Below are 20,838 nucleotides of genomic sequence, written 5' to 3' on the forward strand. Positions count from 1 at the left end.
GATGGAAGTTTAAATGCTTGTGTTTAGCAATGTGGATTCTTGAGGCAACCAATAAGTCAACATTATTTTTAATGATTGAAGATTATGATTATGGAAGAAATTTTGGGTTTTTTTGTTTAGTTATGGAGGTGGGCTTGAAAAGAATCCTCAGGGGTAACGCCGAAAGTACTTCTGCTCAGGAAAGTTGAGCTTTCTTTTTTGATTATGTTCTTCTCAACCGATTGCATATTCGTGCGCAGGAAAAACACTAAAATTTGCAGGCGGCCAGGGCAAGCAGGAAATTCTGCCCTTCCCAGCAGGATTTCCTAGTGTCCAAATTCTAGGTGCCATAGTTAAAAAAGTACCCAGATAGACCTTCAATCTGAGCAATGCAGGAGCATTACTCAACTTCTGCTCATCACCCCCAGACACTCCTGGAGATCTCAGAGACCAGGCAAAAACCAGTAACACAGTTCAGTGATGCATCCTGGTGGCCCTCCTGAAGGCTGTCCAGGAAAAATAGGAAGTGCTTTTCCTAAGGGATGGCAACAAAAGGCCATCCTGACTGATGAGCAGGTGGCTGTGAAGGTCTGTACCCGTGTGCAGTTCAAGACAACCTGACTGTAGTGCAGCAAGAGAATGAATGATCTGCTGCTGTCTGCCAGGGTATGTACCTAAGACTGTGTGTTAACATCATAAGGTGGCCACTGTAGAGGACCGTCACACACAAGATTGGGTACCAGGTATCTCCATCAGATGCCTCAGGTGCGATCAGCATCTGTCACTTCATTGCAGCTATGAATGTAGCACTACTGGCGATACTGTGCTACTGTCTCACACACATCTGCCTGGGCTCACAATTAAAATGACAGGCAATTAGCAGTGATTGTCATGTCAGGGCACACAAAAGGTGCACTGTTGCAGCACCTTCCCTCTGACATGGACCCAAATGCCTCCATCAGGTCAGGCTGTGCAGGATGTACCTGCCCCTGTGGAGGAGGCTCCTGCAGACTGGGACCCATTCAACCCTGGCCCAACAGAGCATGCAATCCAAAATCATTTGAGGCAAGGCAGCAGTCAGCAGGTTTCCTGCAGCTCAGCTGTGGTTGCAAAGGTGTCAACCTTCTGTGCAATGTTATACTTGAAACAAATACAACACTTCTTATGACAGTCCGTGGTGTCTTTCAAGCTGTTAAGTCTTTTGACTGTTTATGTATTTTTTAATAGGCTAACTCGAGGGCCGATGGTGAAACTAGATGCAGCAATGCAAAACACAGAGGCACTTCTGTCCACTGGGCGAGGCTGCATTGTCCCAAAATTTGGCGAAGTGTCAATTGCAGGAAGTTTCATGGAGGGTTCTAGTGAGATTTTTTTTGACAATTTTATGGTGCTCATTTCCTTAAGTATGCACCATGTCTCCATTCGTATGCAATTTCTGTGCCAATACCTTCCAGCATTCCCACTGCCAATGCCATGCCTGAAGTTCAACTTTGCACCAGTTCAAATGCTTCAAGCCAGTAATTGCCTTTCACAGTTCCAGTGTGTGAGGCATTACACAGGAGATGGCATCTGCTTTGTTGACAGAGACCTGAGGTCCCAAAAGATGGGATGGTGGACAGGAGAGATATCCTCTTTCCTCAGGAATACAAGAGGAGACCATAGCACCAAACCCTAGAAGCCTGGTTGGAAATACTCTTATGGGTCAGCGTAATATCCATAGGGCGGAGGAGCACCTTATCAGGTGTTGTGAAGCCTTTCAAGTTACTGATGTTATCTTGTGTTAAATAAAGGGAAAAGTGATGAAAGAACAAACCAATTAGTTGCATTGGCCAAATGGGAATAATTGGGGTTGCATGCCTTACCAGCATCAACAGATTTACAGTCAATGAATGATGACTTCTCCTAATTCAGATCCATTAGAAGCAGTTGTTAATCAATTTCTGTTTGTCCTGTTTGCACCTGATGCTGCAGCACTGTCAGGGTGACAGTGACATTACTCCTGATCAATGTCCTCATCTTCATTCATGGAAGACCCCTGTTCTTGCAGCCAATTTTTGTCCATCCTTTCCCCTCTTTGCCTTCTCCAGTTGGCCGGACTACAGCATGCAAAGATTACGTGGTGCACTCTGGATCATACTGCAACAAACATGTGCAAGCATAGGAACCTCCATCTTCAGGAGGCATCTTTGATAGCCCCAGTGGAAGAAGGCATTACATTGTGTCTCAATCTGGGGTTTGAGTAACAGAATCATCACTCGTGGTTGTAGACAGAAGCCCTTGTGTCCCATTAGCCATCCATGTAAGGCATGCAGCCCTTGGAAAGAAAAGGCGGAATGAGAGAATAATGTAGGACATATGCATCATGGTAACTTCCAGGGTACCTGGTGCAGAATTCTAAAATGTGTTCACCATGATCACAACTGTGATGGATGTTGAACAACTGGAACCTTTCCCCATTAATGAAGTTCATCATCCTCGCTGTGATCTATGTCTATAGCGCACTGCGCCTAGAATGCTCTAGAAGATAGCAAAATTCAGGGTGTACCTGGGTGTCCCCATTTGGTGGTGGCACTGAGCTTCACTCATTTGGTGGTCATGTCAATGAAGACCAAGACTGTGGCCACAGAGACAAGAACAGGTGCTGTATCATTGGTTCAGAGATAGTAGGAACTGCAGATGCTGGAGAATCTGAGATAACAAGGTGTAGAGCTAGATGAACACAGCAGGCCAAGCAGCATCAGAGGAGCAGGAAAGCTGACATTTCGGGCCTAGACCCTTCTTCAGAAATGGGGGAGGGGTAGGGGGTTCTGAAATAAATAGGGAGAGAGGGGGAGGCGGATAGAAGATGGACAGAGGAGAAGATAGGTGGAGAAGAGACAGACAGGTCAAAGAGGCGGGGATGGAGTTATTTGATTTGATTTGATTTATTGTAGCTACGTGTACCTACGTACAGTGAAAAGCTTTGTTTGCGAGCAGTACAGGCAGATCATAGCAAGCAAGGACATGCAGATATAGGATGCTTGGTGTGGGGCATACAGGTTACACCACACAGGCGGTGTGCAAAACAGGATCAACATTACTGACTTAGAATTTAGGTTTAAAAGTGTGGAACGGTTATAAGAAGTGTTAAAATAAGATCTGCTGTAGGGTGCTCACAAGAAGTCGCCCAGTGTTGGCATCATCTTGAATTTACCTTAGCATGATAAAGATAAAGTTGGTCATAATCGTACTAGACAATAGGGTTGCTCTGTCATTAGAGAGAGATGACTGGTGGTGGTCTGACCTGAGGGTCACCACGCTTCAAGCAAAGGGAGAAGTTGAGAAGGAGAGTCCTTCATGGTAACCTCAGTTGGTGCAGGAGTTGAACCTACTCTGTTGGTATCACTCTGAATCGCACTGTAAGTATTCTTAATTGAATATTCATGAAGCTGAGAGACTCATAGACATTTAGAGCATAGAAGGAAGCCACTTGGCCACTGTGTCGTTCAACAACGATCTGACTAGACTTATTTCATTTTCCAACTCTTGGCTCTGGAGATGCTGGCAATGTAAGCAGATATCTAAATACTGCTTAAATGTTAAGAGAGTTTGTGACTCAATCACCCTTTCAGATAGTGACTTCCAGACTCCCACTACCCTCCGGGTTTTTTTAAAAATGTGTTCATGTCATTTGGTTGCTGCCAGCTGTGTTACCATTTGTTTCCCATCCCTGATTGCCCCTTGCACTGAGTGGGCAAGTTAGGCAATTAAGAATCAAGCAATTGCTGTGGGTCTGGAATCACATGTAAACCAGACCAAGTTATTATTGTCAGTTTTTCTGGTTTCTGTCCACTCTACTAATGGAAACAGTGTGAGCTCCAATTGTGCAAAATCTGAGGCTCCTTCAAGGGGCAGCATTGCATATAAGAGAATGTTGAGAAAAAATTACAGCTCACTATGAGGAAAGCAGCTGCAGTACCTTGTGCAGCATATGAGACCTTGGAATGTGATTGTGAATTGTGGATTATATGTGACACTTTATATGATACCTGTGAATACTTCTGCATCACAGAGACGAGGATTAATTAGTAATGATCGGTGACATGATCAAGATTGCTTGTGGCCAGGGTTTTTATTCAACATAGTTGGCCACCCATGCATTTCACATGCAGGATTTTGTGATCACAGATGTCCTTTTGCTTATACTGTGTGGTGCCTGATTAATACAGTTGCTCCTTGAAGGAGCCTCAGATTTCTCACCATTGGAGCTCACACTTTTTCCATTAGTAGAGTGGACAGAAACCAGGGGGCACAGATTTATGGTAAGTAGAAGGCTAAGACCAAAGTCAAGGACAGTTTTTTATTGGGAAATTATGTGCAGTGATAGTAATTAGTAGTAATTCAGAACCCCATGTTAATGTTCTGGGGACATGAGCTCATCCTACCAGATCAGGTGATGAAATTTAAATTCAATTTTTAAAATCTGATATTATGGTTGTTACTAAGGTCCTTTAAGGATGAAAAACTGACATAATAACTTGGTCTGGTCTACATGTGATTCCAGACGCACAGCAATTGGTTGACTCTTAATTGCCTAACTTGCCCACTCAGTGCAAGGGACAACAAATGGTAACACAGCTGGCAGCAACCAAATGACATGAGCACAATTTAAAAAAAAACCCGGAGGGTAGTGGGAGTCTGGAAGTCACTGTCTGAAAGGGTGATTGAGTCACAAACTCTCTTAACATTTAAGCAGTATTTAGATATCTGCTTACATTGCCAGCATCTCCAGAGCCAAGAGTTGGAAAATGAAATAAGTCTAGTCAGATCGTTGTTGAACGACACAGTGGCCAAGTGGCTTCCTTCTATGCTCTAAATGTCTATGAGTCTCTCAACTTCATGAATATTCAATTAAGAATACTTACAGTGCGATTCAGAGTGATACCAACAGAGTAGGTTCAACTCCTGCACCAACTGAGGTTACCATGAAGGACTCTCCTTCTCAACTTCTCCCTTTGCTTGAAGCGTGGTGACCCTCAGGTCAGACCACCACCAGTCATCTCTCTCTAATGACAGAGCAACCCTATTGTCTAGTACGATTATGACCAACTTTATCTTTATCATGCTAAGGTAAATTCAAGATGACGCCAACACTGGGTGACTTCTTGTGAGCACCCTACAGCAGATCTTATTCTAACACTTCTTATAACCATTCCACACTTTTAAACCTAAATTCTAAGTCAGTAATGTTGATCCTGTTTTGCATACCTCCTGTAACCTGTATGCCCCACACCAAGCACCCTATATCTGCATGTCCTTGCTTGCTATGATCTGCCTGTACTGCTCGCAAACAAAGCTTTTCACTGTACGTAGGTACACGTAGCTACAATAAATCAATTCAGATCAAATAACATTTGAAAGAAAAGAACTGGAATGAATCAGTTGAGTCTGACCTTAGAGTTGAAACAAAAAGGTAACCTCCCTGGATTTGATGTTGTTAAATGATGATGTGATGGAGTTATCAAAAACTTTGTTTTGATGTGTGGTTTAAGATTTTTCTGAACTATGTTTTAATATTTATATAGCTTGGATTGCTTTAGTTTATTTTTTTTCTTTGTATAATGAACATCTGTTACGTTGTTTAAAAAAAATTCTGCAGTCCTGTGTGCTTATGTTTCATTGGATGACCAGCAGGTTAAAATTAAGCCTTAAGTCTTATTTAATTCATTCACATGATGTGGTGTCAGCATTTATTGCCATAATTGCCCTGAGGGCAGTCGAGAATCAAACACATTGTGTTTCTCCAGCAATCAGCAACAGATTCATAGTCATCAGTAGACCCTTAATTACAGATTTTCATTGCATTCAAATTCCACTGCTTACTGTGGCAGGATTCAAACCCAGGTCCCCAGAATGTTATCTGATCTCTGGATTAACAGCCCAGTGATAATACCACAAGGCTATCACCTCCTCTGATCCTGAATGGACTTGACTGGGTGGATGCAAAACAGATGTTTTCCCTTGTGGGAGAATCTAGAACCAGAGATCTTAGTTTAAAAATAAGGGGTTTCCTGTTTAAGACAGAGATGAGGAAAAAAATTCTCTCAGAGGTTTGTGATTCATTGGAATTCCCTTCCTCAAAAAGGAACACATATTTTAAATCAATTCTTGATTTTGAAGGGGATGAAAGATTATTGGGGATATGTAAAAATGTAAAGTTGAGGTTAATATTAGATTAACCATGACCTATTGAATAGCAGAGCAGGCTCAAAAGGCCATGTGGCCTACTGCTGTTCCATGTTTGTTTGTTTGTAATGGGATGGCATAGTTTTGAGGGCAGTGTCTGTGAGTTTAGATCAGATGCTTAAAGGATGCTTAAGGAGGACAGGAGGGGATTAAAATCAAAAGAAGGAGGCCAAGTTTGAGTTGGAATGAAGCTGTCTGATGGAATAGAAAGTGACAGTTTTTTTAAACATTTCTCATCTCAGCCATCCTGACCATCGATACAAGAAAGAACATACCACTGATGTCCTCATGATATGCCAAAATGCTTCATTATACCTTTAAATAGAATCATCAATGCCTGACTTTGGAAGTACAGTTGACAACTGAATAACAACCCTTTCACCTAAACAAACAGAAGAATTAACTATAAATGTATCCAGGTTTCACTATGCTTTCCATTTAAAGCATACTGTAGAGGTTTAGCAATATGTGACAGGTTTTAAAGATTTTCATATAAGTATGGAACATAGCTAAGAAAGTATTAAGCTTGAGCACTCTACAAAGGTTGCTAAATGCATTAAGTTCCAGCATTGCATGTGCTCATGTGTATTTTATATAATATTTTAAATTAGGTAAATGATGGACAAGAGTTAGCAGAAACAGGGATACTAAGTTGGGACCAGATTGTACATCAATATACTGCAACATTGTAACTATAGTGAAATGATTCATTCTGTGGTATTATATTCCTCCATGTGATGAATCCTATAATACTATGCACCCTCATGACTCATGGGTTGCTATTGTACATTTTTATACTGTGTTGCTGATTGTTTTTAATGCCTAATGCATATTAAAGTGTATGTCGCCATAATGTATTCAAATCATGATATGGGTGGTTTATAAAAAGAGTGCCCAACCATTTTTCTCCTGAATCCACTGACATATGCTGAGTGCCACAGATCCCTGGAACATTCTTTTACTTCACCAAATAAACTATCCTTCATTTGTGAGATTGACAGTAATTGTGAGCAGGCTTTTAAACTGTGAGAGATGCCACAGTACAATTTGATCTTGACCTCATCGTCATCCAAGCACATATCCAACAAAGAGGGGAAGGAACAAGAGCTGATTTCCATATGATACAGATACAGTTTCCTCACATCTGTTTATTGTGTACCTGTAGACACCAATGGAAGCACTCCCACTGCCACTTCAGTAATCAGCTACCTCAGCACAAGCCAGAGATTGAGCCAGAAACCATACCACGGAGGTCAATAATATCGTTTTGCATCAAATGTTTTTACTTAACACAATCTGCGATTTAATGATCCTGAGAAGCCAGCAGACTCATGTTTATTTCTGTGCTGCATATTGACTTTATAAATTATATTCTTCTTTTAGGAGAGGTGGCAAAGACCAACAATGATGGATTGCAGAACGTTATCTTACCGCTTGTATTTTTGTCATCGGTTTTATTGATTGGAACTTTTCTAATATCTAAGCACAGGTATGTTTTAAAATTCTTAGATACAGAAATATTAAAATTTTAAACTTCACTTAGGTGCAGGCTGAAATAGTTGCTTTTCTGATATTGATTTTAAGAGAAATTCAAAGACTATTTTCTTATTCTTCAGATTGTGTTTCAGGAATAGGCTGCAACTATCACAAAGAAAAATGGATTTTGAGACTTATTTGAGGGCTTGGAGTAGTTAAATGGATTTTTCAAAGTTCTGACTCAAGAATCAGTCAGGCTTTGCATATGTATTATGAGGGGCCTGACAGGTATCACAGTTCTGCATTTTAAATTTCATGATTTTATGACAGTAACAACAAAAGGGAATGCAACATTTCAAGGAGATGACCTATTAACACCTTCTTAGAGCAAGGTTTTTCCCAATATTGCTCAAATCCTGACAAATAATAAACATACTATATGGGAAAGTAGATTTAAAAATTACCACTTAAGTATTTATTAATAGTTTGTATTTTCACTACAGCCATTTTTTTTAGTAATTACTTGAAATATAAGAACTCCAGTAAACTGCTTGACACCTTTTAATCTGTTCCACATTCAGTACCCCGTCTTAATTCCATATAAATTTTTACCTTGATTTTGATGTCAGATTTAAAATTATTAATTGAGTTAATCTAAACCGAATATTTTTTGTGTGTGTAAGAGTGAGTTTCATGGTGATACCATTGTTTGTCTGAAGAGGTTTGTCCTAACTTTTTTCTGATTTTAAGATTAGACCTCATTGTGCTAGAACCCACCAACAGCAGGAAAGGTTTCTAATGATATTAAATTTAAAATTTAAATTGCTTTTGTTCTATTCCTTTTAAAATCCTCAAAACTTCAATAAGCTCATCCCTTAATTTTTTTTATTCTGGCCTAGTTTAAGCCTAGTTTATGCAAGACCTTTTCATAAACTCGTCCATGTTATCTTGATAATATTCTGGTTATTCTGCATTGTTCGAAGGCCAGTGTACCCTTCATATTGTACAGTGCCCAGAGCTGTCCATAGCATTTAAGATGTGGCATAACAAAGGGCATTGTGTAGCTGCAGCTGAATGTCACATTATACTATAAAAGGTAAAGTCACCATAGAGCCACTCTTGCATTAGGGAGAGATGACGTGGTGGTTTAACCTAATGGTCAGCATACCTCAAGCAAGGGGCAAGGTTGAGAAGGAGAGTCCTTCATGCTAAACTCAGCCAGGTGGGAATTGAACCCATGCTGTTGGCATCACTCTGCATCGCACACCATTCATCTAAGCTAACCACCTGAACCCTGAACCCATCTCCTCCCCACCCCCAATCCCCATATATAATAGCACACCAAATAAAGAGTGACTTACATAAAATACTTGTATTAGAGGTAATAGAATCAGCGCAAAATGATAAATGTATAGCTGCACCATATTGTCTGCCCTACAACATTCCATTGAATGCATTTAAATAGTTTAATGATGTATTGCTCATTGAAATGAAAGTGGTCATTAAAGCAAGTTATTATTCCTGTTCCTATATTTCCATGTAGAGGTCAAAAAATTCTTTATATTCCTCACATCGTTCAAGCTATTCTCACCATTATCAGTTTGTTTTCCGCTGACAGTAATCATTCAAATTTTAAGAACTAAGTGTCTTGCTCTTACAGAGATAGTTGTCTGATGAAGGGTCTAGGCCTGAAACGTCAGCCTTTCTGCTCCTATGATGCTGCTTGGCCTGCTGTGTTCATCCAGCCCTGCACTTTGTTGTCTTGCTCTTACAGACAGTTTTGATTTAAACAATATGATGGCATGGGATTGTTTGATTGAATCTTTTCCAATTTTCAGACATGTTGTACAACATCATATTTTGTCTTTATGTTGCCAGATATCTTGGCGGTGATATGCAGGTGATAGCTTTGGATTTTCATTTTAAGTTCTTATTTAGAACAGAGAGGCAGGAATGGTAATGTTACATAATTTTTAAAACATCTAAGTTATCATTACATTGTTTTAGTACTTGCAGCAACATTTCAGCTATTAAAATAGCTGGATCAAGTGCTATTCTTGGCTTTCCTCTCTCGAGTTGTAGCTGATTGTCGAAATTCCCTGTGTTTGCTGATCCTTTGCACTTGCTGCTGCAGTTCTTTCTTTCAGTGGTGTCCAAGTCTCATTTTCAAAAATAAAAGGAAAGATCTGTGATAGAATCGAGGTTGGGAGAGGTTATATGACAAAGGTATCTTGGAACAAAAGGCAAAGGGAGGAAAGTAATGATCGTATTAAAGAGGCAAAGCCTTTGCCATAGTGTGAATGTCAAAATAAATAATAACTGTTCGAAAGCAAGAATGTGAAGGAAAGGTTCAAGATATAAAACAAAAACAAAATGAGAGAGTGGGGTCTGAATTTTCATAATTTTTTGGCAAAGTGATTTTCCAAGTGAGATTCATGTGTCCAATCTGCCATGGCTGACAATGAATTTTCTCATGCAATCTTTCACTCTTCATCTCACTAATTATTCAGCCAGCCTCTACAGCTCCCATCCCGTGGAACTGCATAGCAGGAGAGGGGGAGGTTCTCGCCAATGACAAGCATTTGCCATGTTCATGCCATTGGCATCATATTTACAACAAGCTGCTCATTTCTTCAGATACTACAAGTCTGAAATTGCCTTCTGCATAGTAAAATTACACTGTTATCCCCATAGAAATGGCTCAGAAAGGCAAGTTATCTCCTCAGTTCACCCACAGGGATTTGGAGGTGCTGGTGAATACAATGATGGAAAGGAGAACAGTGTATACAAGCTGGCTGGCAAAAAAGACCATGCCATTGGACTCAGTCAGCATGGACCTCATGTTTAGTGCAGTGCTTTGGTTGGATTGCAACACATAGCAGTGCAGGAAGAAGATTAATGATCTTCTACAGTCTGCAAAGGTAAGTGTCAGCATTTTCTCTTTCCTACCTCACATTCACAGGACCACCACTCACTGTACCTCTGCCACTGCACTCATCCACCTTATCCTCACAAACTGCTCAACTCTCCTGTCCTCTGTTTCTTCCCCACTGACTGGGGACACCTCAACACCTGTGCTGCTCAACCATCATCACTAACACTCCTTTCTCCCACTTCTGTCATGGTTAATCTCTCCTTTTGTGTAATTACAGGAGGAAATGTCTCACATCTGGACTGACAGAATATAGAGAGTGCAACCACTCACAGGCAAACAACCCAGTGAGCTTCATTATTATGTGCCGTGCTGCACTGTGCTCCCATTACCACCCACGCTAACTAATTTTTAACCTGCACAAGCTGTCATCTCCTTGAAAGAGCTAATTCCCTCTCTTCACTTATGCAGGCACTAGTGACACTCAATGATACACCACCCCACAAAGGCCAGTGCCAGACACCCTCAGCTCCACCTCCACCTCTGAGGAGGATGCATTCAAGCCTCTGAGGATATACTGACAAGGCTTGTACCTTCACCCCCCACCCACTCAGAGACTTTCACCTTGGCAGGTTCTCTGTCTAGATTAGACTCAGGAGCATAATTTGCTGAGCATATCACCGATGTGTCTCCTCAGCCAGTCGAGGAAGAAACACGCCCAGTCTCTGTCACTGAGAGGATTGCCAGAGAGCAGGCACATATTCATTCCAATGCAGAAGATCCATGGTCTTGACTTTTAATGATTTCACTAACATGTACAACCTGACACAAAAACAGCAGGCAGATTCACCAGAGACAGCCGGTGATCTGGATTGAAGGATGGACAAGTCTCCAACATCATTGGTACAGCGCTGGCTCTGCTGTGCATGTCTGTGGCTGTCTCCATAGACAGGTTAGCATCCACCATGGAGACTCAGGTCCAGCACTGTCAGTAACTGTGCACAGATTTGCACTTCATCACAGTAGCCATAGGCACTCGGCATCAGTGACAAGGTAAGAGGGGACTGAGGGACTTTGACCTCACTCCACATACCTCTTCCACATAGAGAGGATCCGGAGACTCCAAGCCTTCCAACTACAGAACTGGCTCCTTCCACCCCAGCTGCAGGTGTCAGGACTGACTTAGGCATACTGGGAGGAAAAGGAAGAAAAGGAATTACTGAGGGTACACTGCTTCATGGGAAACATTTCATGGTAAAGCTCTTACACTTTTATAAATATATATACACTTGCACGCTTAAAATATCTGTACCAATGTCTTTGTCACCACTGTTGGACCTGGTGAAGTTACAATCATTTGAGATATGAGGATCTCCTTCAGACATTCCAAGGATGAAAGAAAAGGCCAAGTATTGCCCATTTATGATAAACAACATCAACTCCTACAAGGATTTTATAAAGATGTCATCAGCCATATTTGGAGGGGGGAGAAGTTGTCTCCCACTACCTGTACAGTTCGAAGAGACAGGAACCTGAGTTCTTTGGTATATACCCATCATGGCAACTCCCAGAACGTTTGGTGCAGATTTTCAAAATTTGACATTTTTGACCCAGGTAAGTTGAACTTTTATGTTGATGAACTCTACAGGTTGATGCCAAAATGCTGTCAAAGCAATGTCCCACAGTCTATAACATCCCACACCTGAGGGAAACTAGCAATTGTGGAGAACCCTATTGCTCAGGCTGTTTGACTTACCTTGCATGGGGTAATAATATAAACAGCTGTGATCTAAAAATAAATGCATCCATGACATCTCTGTTTCATCTGCGGGTCAAAGATTGGGACATGCTACACAGGTCCTCAGATGCTCCTTGAAACGCCTGTAATCTTTTCTCTCTATTTGTAGCAATTTAATATAACTGGGTAGCTCGCTAGGCTACAGGGCCTTAAAGAGCCAACCACATTGCTGTGGGTCTGGAGTCACATGTAGGCCAGACCAGGTAAGGATGGCAGTTTCCTTCCCTAAAGGGCATTAGTGAACCAGATGTTTTTTTTTCCAACAATTGACATAGTAATCTTTCGACTCCAGATTTTTGTTGAATTCAAATTCTGCCATGCTGCTTGGCCTGCTGTGTTCATCCAGCTCTACACCTTGTTATCTCAGTTTCCCCAGAACATTACGTGGGTTTCTAGATTAACAGTCCAGCAATAATACCATTAGGCCATCACCTCACCTAGGAGATAGTATTGACCAGAGGTCTGTACTGGACCAGCCACATAATTAGTATGGCTACAAGAGCAAGCCAGAGGCTAGGAATCCTGTAGCTTTCTTCTGTCTCCGTAATGTCTTCACTTGCCTGAATGGTTGCAATACCAACATGCAAGCTTGATACCATCCAGGATAAAGCGATCTGCTTGATTGGCACCTTCAATAATCACTCACTTCTGCACCACAACAGAATGGCAACAATATCTACCATCAACAAGGTGCACTGCAGGCACTCAACAAGGGCTTCTTCAATATCACCTTACAAACAAGAAATGTCTACCTCCTAGAATGTGAAAGGCATCAGATGCATGGCACATCACTACCTGGAAATTCAACTCTAAGCCACAGTCTGTTCTGACTTGGAGCTGTATTGCCATTTCTTCACTGTTTCTGGGTCAAAGTTCTGGAACTCTGTTCCTAACAGCATTGTGGGTGTCCCCAAAAGATAGCAGTAGGACAAGAAGGCAGCTCAGCATAATCTTCTGCGGTATAATTAGGAGTCAATAATGAATGCTGGCTTTGCCAGCAATACCCCTATCCCATGAATGAATCATAAAAAATCCTTGTTGGTTACTGGGATGGGATAGCAATTCTGCCCTTCTGAGTGCAACTCTGTTGTACATCTCTGTTCAGTGATGATGGCTGGAACATCTCTAGGCTGTGCCTACACAATGTTTCTGAACAGGGACTCCTGGTTCTACTTCGTGGATCTTGAACTGCAGCTTCTCCCTGTCTGGAGGCTGTGCAGCAATCTCAGGAAGTTGCAATTTTTGGACAAAGTTGTAATTGCTATCTCTTTCTATGCTGTCTTTGCACATGTACCAATATGGCAATGTCCGTGTCAGAAGTGTGAGCCCAATGATCTGTGGGGAATGCCAGGAGGAGACTATTTCAATAATAATACTCCTGAATCATCCAGTGAATTACAATGGAGCATTATTTAATATCCTGACGCGGTGTGCCAGAAAGGCTTCATGAGGAGACGAATGTCATGTCTTGATAAGGAACTCTGACTTACGCAATCTAAGCGAGATGTATGTTGCAGTGTTCATGCTGTACTGGGGGAGTGAAGTTCTGGCACAATGTCATTGTGATATCCCTCCCCTTTGATCATCACTGACTATATTCTTGCATACTAAATAAAAACCAAAAGAACTGCGGATGCTGTAAATCAGGAACAAAAACACAAGTTGCTGGAAAAGCTCAGCAGGTCTGGCAGCATCTGTGAAGAAAAACTCAGAGTTAATGTTCTGTTAGTTCTGAGGAAGGGTCACCAGACCCGAAATGTTAGCTCTGATTTTTACTTCACAGATGCTGCCAGACCTGCTGAGCTTTTCCAGCAACTTCTGTTTTTGTTCTTGCATACTTACTGTTTAATGTGGCAAAGTGGCAGCTCTGAAGCATAGTCTTCCAGTTTTAGCTCTGAACTGTGATTCTTAAATGTCAAGGCCAGGTGACAAATTTAAGGTAACACCTAATTAGGTTTTCTTAGCTGTCATAACAAGGAAACAATTAGTGCGCACAATGTAATGGTCAGGAATTCTTGGGACCGTAATTTATAATGTTCATGGATATGGAGTGCAATTTGATGTCAGATGGGTGGCATTACTGAATCAGTCGAAGCATGATTAATGCAACTGCCCTAGCAAAGTGTCCAGTTCACATAGCTTTATTACACCCCGCAAAGAGAAAATGCAGTGGTAACAATTTTAGTATTGGTATTGCGCAATTAACTTTGGATTGAAGATTGCAAATGATCAACTTTAAAGTGACTTGCAGACTCCACCTGAAATGTAGAAGGTTACCTTTTGTGTTGCTGTCTCTGTGTCTCCAGTGACCTCTCAGCTTCTCTCTGTTTCTACTAATGTCCACAATTTATCCCTGTACCCCGTGGCTTTGTGAATTGCTATGCACTTATTGGTCATACACTCTTCTTATGTTGAGGCTGGAATGATCATCATTTGTAAAACCCTCCACCATCTAGTGCTTCCCATCTCCTCCTATGATCTGGGATGCTCAGTTAAGTATTCCACTAAAAGACGGCAATTCAAGACAGAAGGGTTGGAGTATTTAACTGAGCATCCCAGAGCAATGGATGCCATACCCAGATTTGAGTTTTTCACTTTCTCCTGGAAATCAAAGACTGTCCCCTACAATTAGTGCCCAAAGTCACAGGATTGACCATGGTCCACTCACCAGACTGACATGTGAGAACTTTGGGATTCATGCTAGAACTTGGGACTGGTGTAGATTTAGTGTATTTTTGGCAGTACAGACTGTGTACTGTATGATTCCTGACTTTCCTGACTAAGCAAGCCCAAACACTGGACTGATGTCTCCAAACTTGCTGCTGATCTACCTGTAATCCCTGGAGAGAAATCAGATTTAACGTTTTGGGTCCAGTGATCCTTCCTCAGAACTGGACCTGAAACGTTAACTCTGACTTCTATCCACAGATGTTGCCGGACCTGCTGAGATTATCCCACAATTTCTGTTTTTGTTTCTAATTTTCAGCATCTGCAGTTCTTTTGTTTTTTTTGACCTGTAATCCCTAGACTGGTTGCACCAGACCTATAGGACTGACCATGGCTCAGTCCCAAGACTCCAAAGACACGGATCCCTGAACTCTGGGGTTTGCCCAATTGACTGACCATGGCCAAACTCTGGACTGGAATCAGACTAGCCCCTTGACTGAATGTGGTGACATGGGGAAAGAGAGTAGAATTAGAAGCTGCATAGAAATGAGGTGAGTTGGGCTTGGTGATATTCATGGAAATAAAGTAGTTGCTGCTCATTAACAATATTCAGATCTCACTATTTTAACTTTAAAGGAAAAATCAGAATTTTTTTCAACTTAGAAATTCTGATTTTTTTGCATTGATGACATATTTTCCCCCATTTCTCACCATTGCACTCACCATTCTAGGGAGTGGAAAATTCAGTCCAGAGTTCATGGTCAGAAATTGTTGAACTCAATATTGAGCCCAGAGGCTAAGTGCTTAATTGGAAGATGATGTGTTGTTCATTGAGTTGGTGTTAAGCTTCATTGAAACACTGGTGCAGGCCAAGGACAGAAATGTGAACATCAAAACAAGGTGGTGAATTGAAATATCGAATGACCAGAGCCTTGAGCCATGCTTGCTAACTGAGTGAAGTGTTTTGTAAAGTGGTTACCCAATTTGTGTTTAGTCTGCACAATGTTAAAGTGACTATTATAAGCAACAAATACAAGTTACCAATTTCAAAAAAGTCCAAGTAGCTCACTGCTTCAATGGAAGATATTTGCGAGAAGGGAGAAAGTAAAAGGCCAGGTGTTACACTACCTTTTGTTTTATTCATTCATGGGACGAGGGTGTCGCTGGCTAGTCAGCATTTATTGTCCATCCCTAATTGCCCAGAGGGCAGTTAAGAGTCAACCACATTGCTGTGGGTCTGGAGTCACATGTAGGCCAGACCAGGTAAGGAAGGCAGTTTCCTTCCCTAAAGGACATTAGTGAACCAGTAAGATTTTCTGATAATTGACAATGGTTTCATGGTCATCATTGGACTCTTAATTCCAGATATTTTATTGAATTCAAATTCTACTACCTGCCGTGGTAGGATTCGAACTCAGGTCCCCAGAATTTTATCCAGGTCGCTGGATTAACAGTCCAGCAATAATGCCACTAGGCCATTGCCTCACTTGCAACTGCATGCAAAGATGTCTGGGGTAGAAGACAAGTTGCTGAGGACTGATTCAGGAATTGATCACAGTTCCACAGAGGGAACAATCCCATTGGAATACTAGTGGAAGAGGCAAATGTGTTTGGTGGTGGCCTCGGGCTGAAAATAGTGAAAAAGGAAGAGGATAATAGATTGAATTTGAAGACTGGTAGGGTGAATAATGAGGACATGGAGAATGCTAAATGCTTTTCCAAAGGAAGGGAAGGGGTGAGAGCTGAGTGCAGAAAATGGGACAAGTTTGAGGACCCCATCAGCCTCAATGGTGGGAAGTGGCGTGGGTTCATCCTCTGTTGGTGAATAATGAAGACATATCAAAAACACTGTTGTAGGAGATTGCTTGTCAGAATAGATTCAGAGAAGACAAAGAAACTGGGAGAATGGAATGGAATCCTTACAGGAGGCAGGGTGTGAGGAAGTGCAGTTGAGGTAGTCAGTGGGCTTGTTTTGCATAATAGTTTAGCGTCTATCCCAGAGTATTCGAGGAAGGAAAGGTAAGTGATCATAAGGTTGTGAGAAGGATGGAAACTGGAAGTAAAATTAAACTTTTCAGCCCTGAATGAAAGCTAGAAATGGGATTGTTACAGTCATCAATATACCAGAAGAAGAGTTGGGGGAGGGGTTCTGTGTGGACTGGAACATGGGGTGTATCCATGAAAAGAGAGGTATGACTAGGGTGCAAGAAGGTACCCATAGCACTGCCTGTTGTTTGGAGTAAATGAGGCAAGTTAAAGGAGGAAGCAAACAGAATACTGGAGAAACTCAGCAGGTCTTTGTGAGAAACAGAGTTAACATTTCAAGTCCAAAAGCTCCTTTTCAGAACTGTTCTGAAGAAGTCATACCAGACTTAAAACATTAACTCTGTTTTACTCTCCACGATACTGTCAGACTGCCGAATTTCGACAATGCTCTCTGTTTGTTTGAGATTTCCAGCATCCACGGTATTTTGCTTTTATTCAAGAAGTTAAAGGAGGAGGAGTTCTTCAGTGAAAGAACATGTTCTGTCAGGTGGAGGAAGATAATAGTGGGTTGGGACTGTTTGGGCCTTTGTTCAAGGAAGAAGTGGAGAAGCTGATGGTGTTGTAGATGGCACATCACTACCTGGAAATTGGGTGCATATAGTGAAGAGAGCCAGGAAACTGGAAATTATTGAAATGATGTAGGGAATTAGAAGATCATAGTTGAAGGTGAGAAGAAACTGGACAATCAAAGAAAACATGTAGAGTCAAAATAGGAAAAAATAAGTTCAGGATGGCAGGAACAGGCTGAAACAATGGATCTGCCAGGGCAGTTTTTGTAGACTTCGGAAAGGAGGTAGATGTGGCTTTTTGAGTTTGGGGGAGTATGAGCTGTAGATCAAGGGAAAATCTTGAAAGGAGAGGAGATCAATGACAGTCTTGGAACAAATGCCTTGATGTTTGGAGGTGGGGTCAAGGTCTGTGGGAAATAGCAAGAAGTGAGAGCAGGTGCTCAGCCTCCACAAGGTAGGGGTCAGTACATCGTACAATGATGGTCCCTGGTCAGTGGGTTTAAATCCATTCAGAATCACAGAATTGTTTCAGTGCAAGAGGAGGTCATTTGGCCCATCGTATCTTTTAATGAGATGACCTGACATTTTTCTAATCAACAGAGAATATAGACCTAAATTATTCAGCCTTTCATCTGCTAGGGAACAATCTAATGAATCGTCATTATTACCAATACAAGAATAATCTTCCTTAAATAAGGAGATGAAAGCTGCAGATGTTATTCCAGGTTTGGCCTCACCAATACTGTACAACTGTAACATTCTCATTCCTGCTTTCCTTTACAATTCCTGATTGTTTGCTGCATACTAGCTTTGTGTTCCTTGTATGACCACAGCCAAGTCTCTCGGAACATCAATGTTTACAAGTTGTATGACTTTGATAATATATTCTGCTTTGAGGACCAAAGTGAATACTTCATTATTTACTTATCCACACTATACTCCATTTATCACCTTGTGGCTCACTCACTTGGCCTGTCTATATCTATTTGCAGCATGTCTGTGTCCTCATTTCAACTTACATTTCTGCCCAAGATTCATCGGCAAAAGTTTATATATTACTTTCTCTTTCTTTGTCTAAGTCATTAATAGGTGTAACTAGGTGAGACTGCTGAACTGATCCTTGCACTTTCTGGCACTCTACTCTTCACAGCCTATCACCTTGAAAATACCTCTTTGATGCCCACTCGTCATTTCTGTCCCTTAACCAATCCTGTATCATACTAACCTGTCAACCTAATTTAGAGCTCTTGTCTTGGCTACAGTATTTGTGTGGCTTTTTTACATACAGCTTTTGAAAATTCAGATATATTGCGTCTTGTCCTTGCCCTAGATAGACCCTACTAGCCATATCCTTAAAAAAAACTTAAGTTTTTCAAACATGGCTTCTTCTTCGTAAAACTATGTTGACTTTGCATGATTATACTGTGTACATGCTCATTAAATTTACAAATTGAGTCAGTTTTAGTTACCAAGTAAAGACAAATTCTCAGTCATTTCATCTGCTTAATCTTTTACGTGATGAGTCTTAAGAATTTGCATCTGATGTATGATGAATTAATAGAAAACATTTTTTGCATTCAGAATAAGACATCGTGTCTGGAAAGAGGTTCCCAATCCTAACAAGTGCTCTTGGGCTCAAGAAATTGATTTTAAAAAGGTAGGTTTTTAAAATTCTTTATATTCCTTTTATTTGTTTATGGAAATATAAATACTAACAGACACACAAAACCGATGACAGAAGTTAATAGTTAGTCGAGACTGATTAAATTAAAATTAATGAATTCTTGTGAAAGATTATATGGGGAATAATAAACATTTATTGCACTGAAAATGACAGCTAACTGGGAATAAACACATCAGAGAAATAAATAGTTAATGCAGGGATAAGTGTGTACCTGGTGTGATTATGATGCATAATTGATTGAGCAGTAAAACAGTTTAAATCTCATTTAACCTAGATTTGGAATTGATCAAAAGGCAGCAGTCTTATCAAGGGAAATGGATTAAATAAACTGTGTAAACATTTTTTACTATTTCATATAAATTCTTCTGTTATAAAGATCTCTTAAATTGAACCAACATTCTTTCACCGTGGAGCAATTATTCTCACAATTTGTGAATTTAATAAAAAATCAAGTGAAACCAAAAACACTTTATTATTGAAAGAAATGTTTGGTATTTGCTTTTAAAACTAGTCAGTAAGTGAATAGTAATTAAGTTAGAAATTAAATAAATGCTTTCTTTTCAATCACCAACCAGTTTGATCTTCAATGAAAATGAAAGAGAAAATTAGAGAAAGACAGAGTCAGAACTGCAGGGTTAAGACATTTTCCAGTTCTGCAAACCCAGCTCAGGAGAAACTGTCCTGGATGTTGGGACTTTCATTTTGAGTAGCTGAGTTCTCTGGGAGTGGGGCTAGAAGATCCTAGAACACAGCAAAGGTGCAGTTCCCAGTGGCAGGCTTGGTGAAGTTCTGTTTCAAGGCTCAGGCATTGTGTCCAAGAGTTAAAAATCATAATAAAACAAGGAAAAACTCTAATCCTCAAAACCCCTTGGCCCCACACACAGTCCCTATACCCGACTGGTGTCAAATTAAGCTCCTTCCCACTGCCCTATGGCTAAGCTCATCCACCCATCCCCATAACTCCTCACACTCTCCAATTCAACTTTGGCCACTCCATGCACTCCTGAAGCCTTTATAGTCCCAGTTGTAACAGTGCCAACTCATACTAACCCATAACATCAACCACCACCCTTGCCCTTACCCAGTATAACAACTTATTCAGTATCCAAGGAGACCTCATAACCAATACTGGGATAAAATCATAATTAGTTCCAAGTGTCTATTGCAGAATTGTTTTTTCAAGAAATCATTCATAATAAATCACTGAATTTAACTTGTTTCAACTAATACAATCACTTCTAAACACAAACATTTTGTTTAACTGAAAAACCCTTGAAAAACCAAACTTTTGAATTCCTAGTCCAAGCTCAAAGAGTCTGTGACAACTAGGATCTGTCAGTAAAACTGTGAAATGGCAGGACCCAAATGCGAAAATAGAAAGTGTAAAATCAGAAATGCAGTGCTGATCCAATAATAGTAACCATTAAACTTATGCCAACAAATGGAATGAAGTAGCAAACTTTTGTTTTCCAAGAGTTCAGACACTTTGTTTTCTTTTCCTTACAAATATTTATTGAATTAAGAGTTTTAAATGCTCAGACAGTTCTCTTTGTCAAGTCCTTTTAACCATTGCTTTTGACAT

The 20,838-nt window shown here is 40.7% G+C and overlaps 1 protein-coding gene across 5 annotated transcripts in view; it reads left to right on the forward strand.

Moving 5' to 3' along the window:
- lepr (leptin receptor) overlaps window positions 1–20,838 on the forward strand; it is a 139,116-nt gene that overhangs the window by 113,808 nt on the left and 4,470 nt on the right. For all 5 annotated transcript variants that reach the window (XM_048601737.1, XM_048601735.1, XM_048601738.1 and 2 more), the window contains 2 exons: window positions 7,588–7,693; window positions 19,154–19,229. In XM_048601737.1, the coding sequence (XP_048457694.1) occupies window positions 7,588–7,693; window positions 19,154–19,229 (182 nt within the window). The remainder of the gene's footprint in view (window positions 1–7,587; window positions 7,694–19,153; window positions 19,230–20,838) is intronic.

This window comes from Rhincodon typus, chromosome 10 (genome assembly GCF_021869965.1).
Source record: "Rhincodon typus isolate 14 chromosome 10, sRhiTyp1.1, whole genome shotgun sequence".
NCBI lineage: Eukaryota > Metazoa > Chordata > Chondrichthyes > Orectolobiformes > Rhincodontidae > Rhincodon > Rhincodon typus.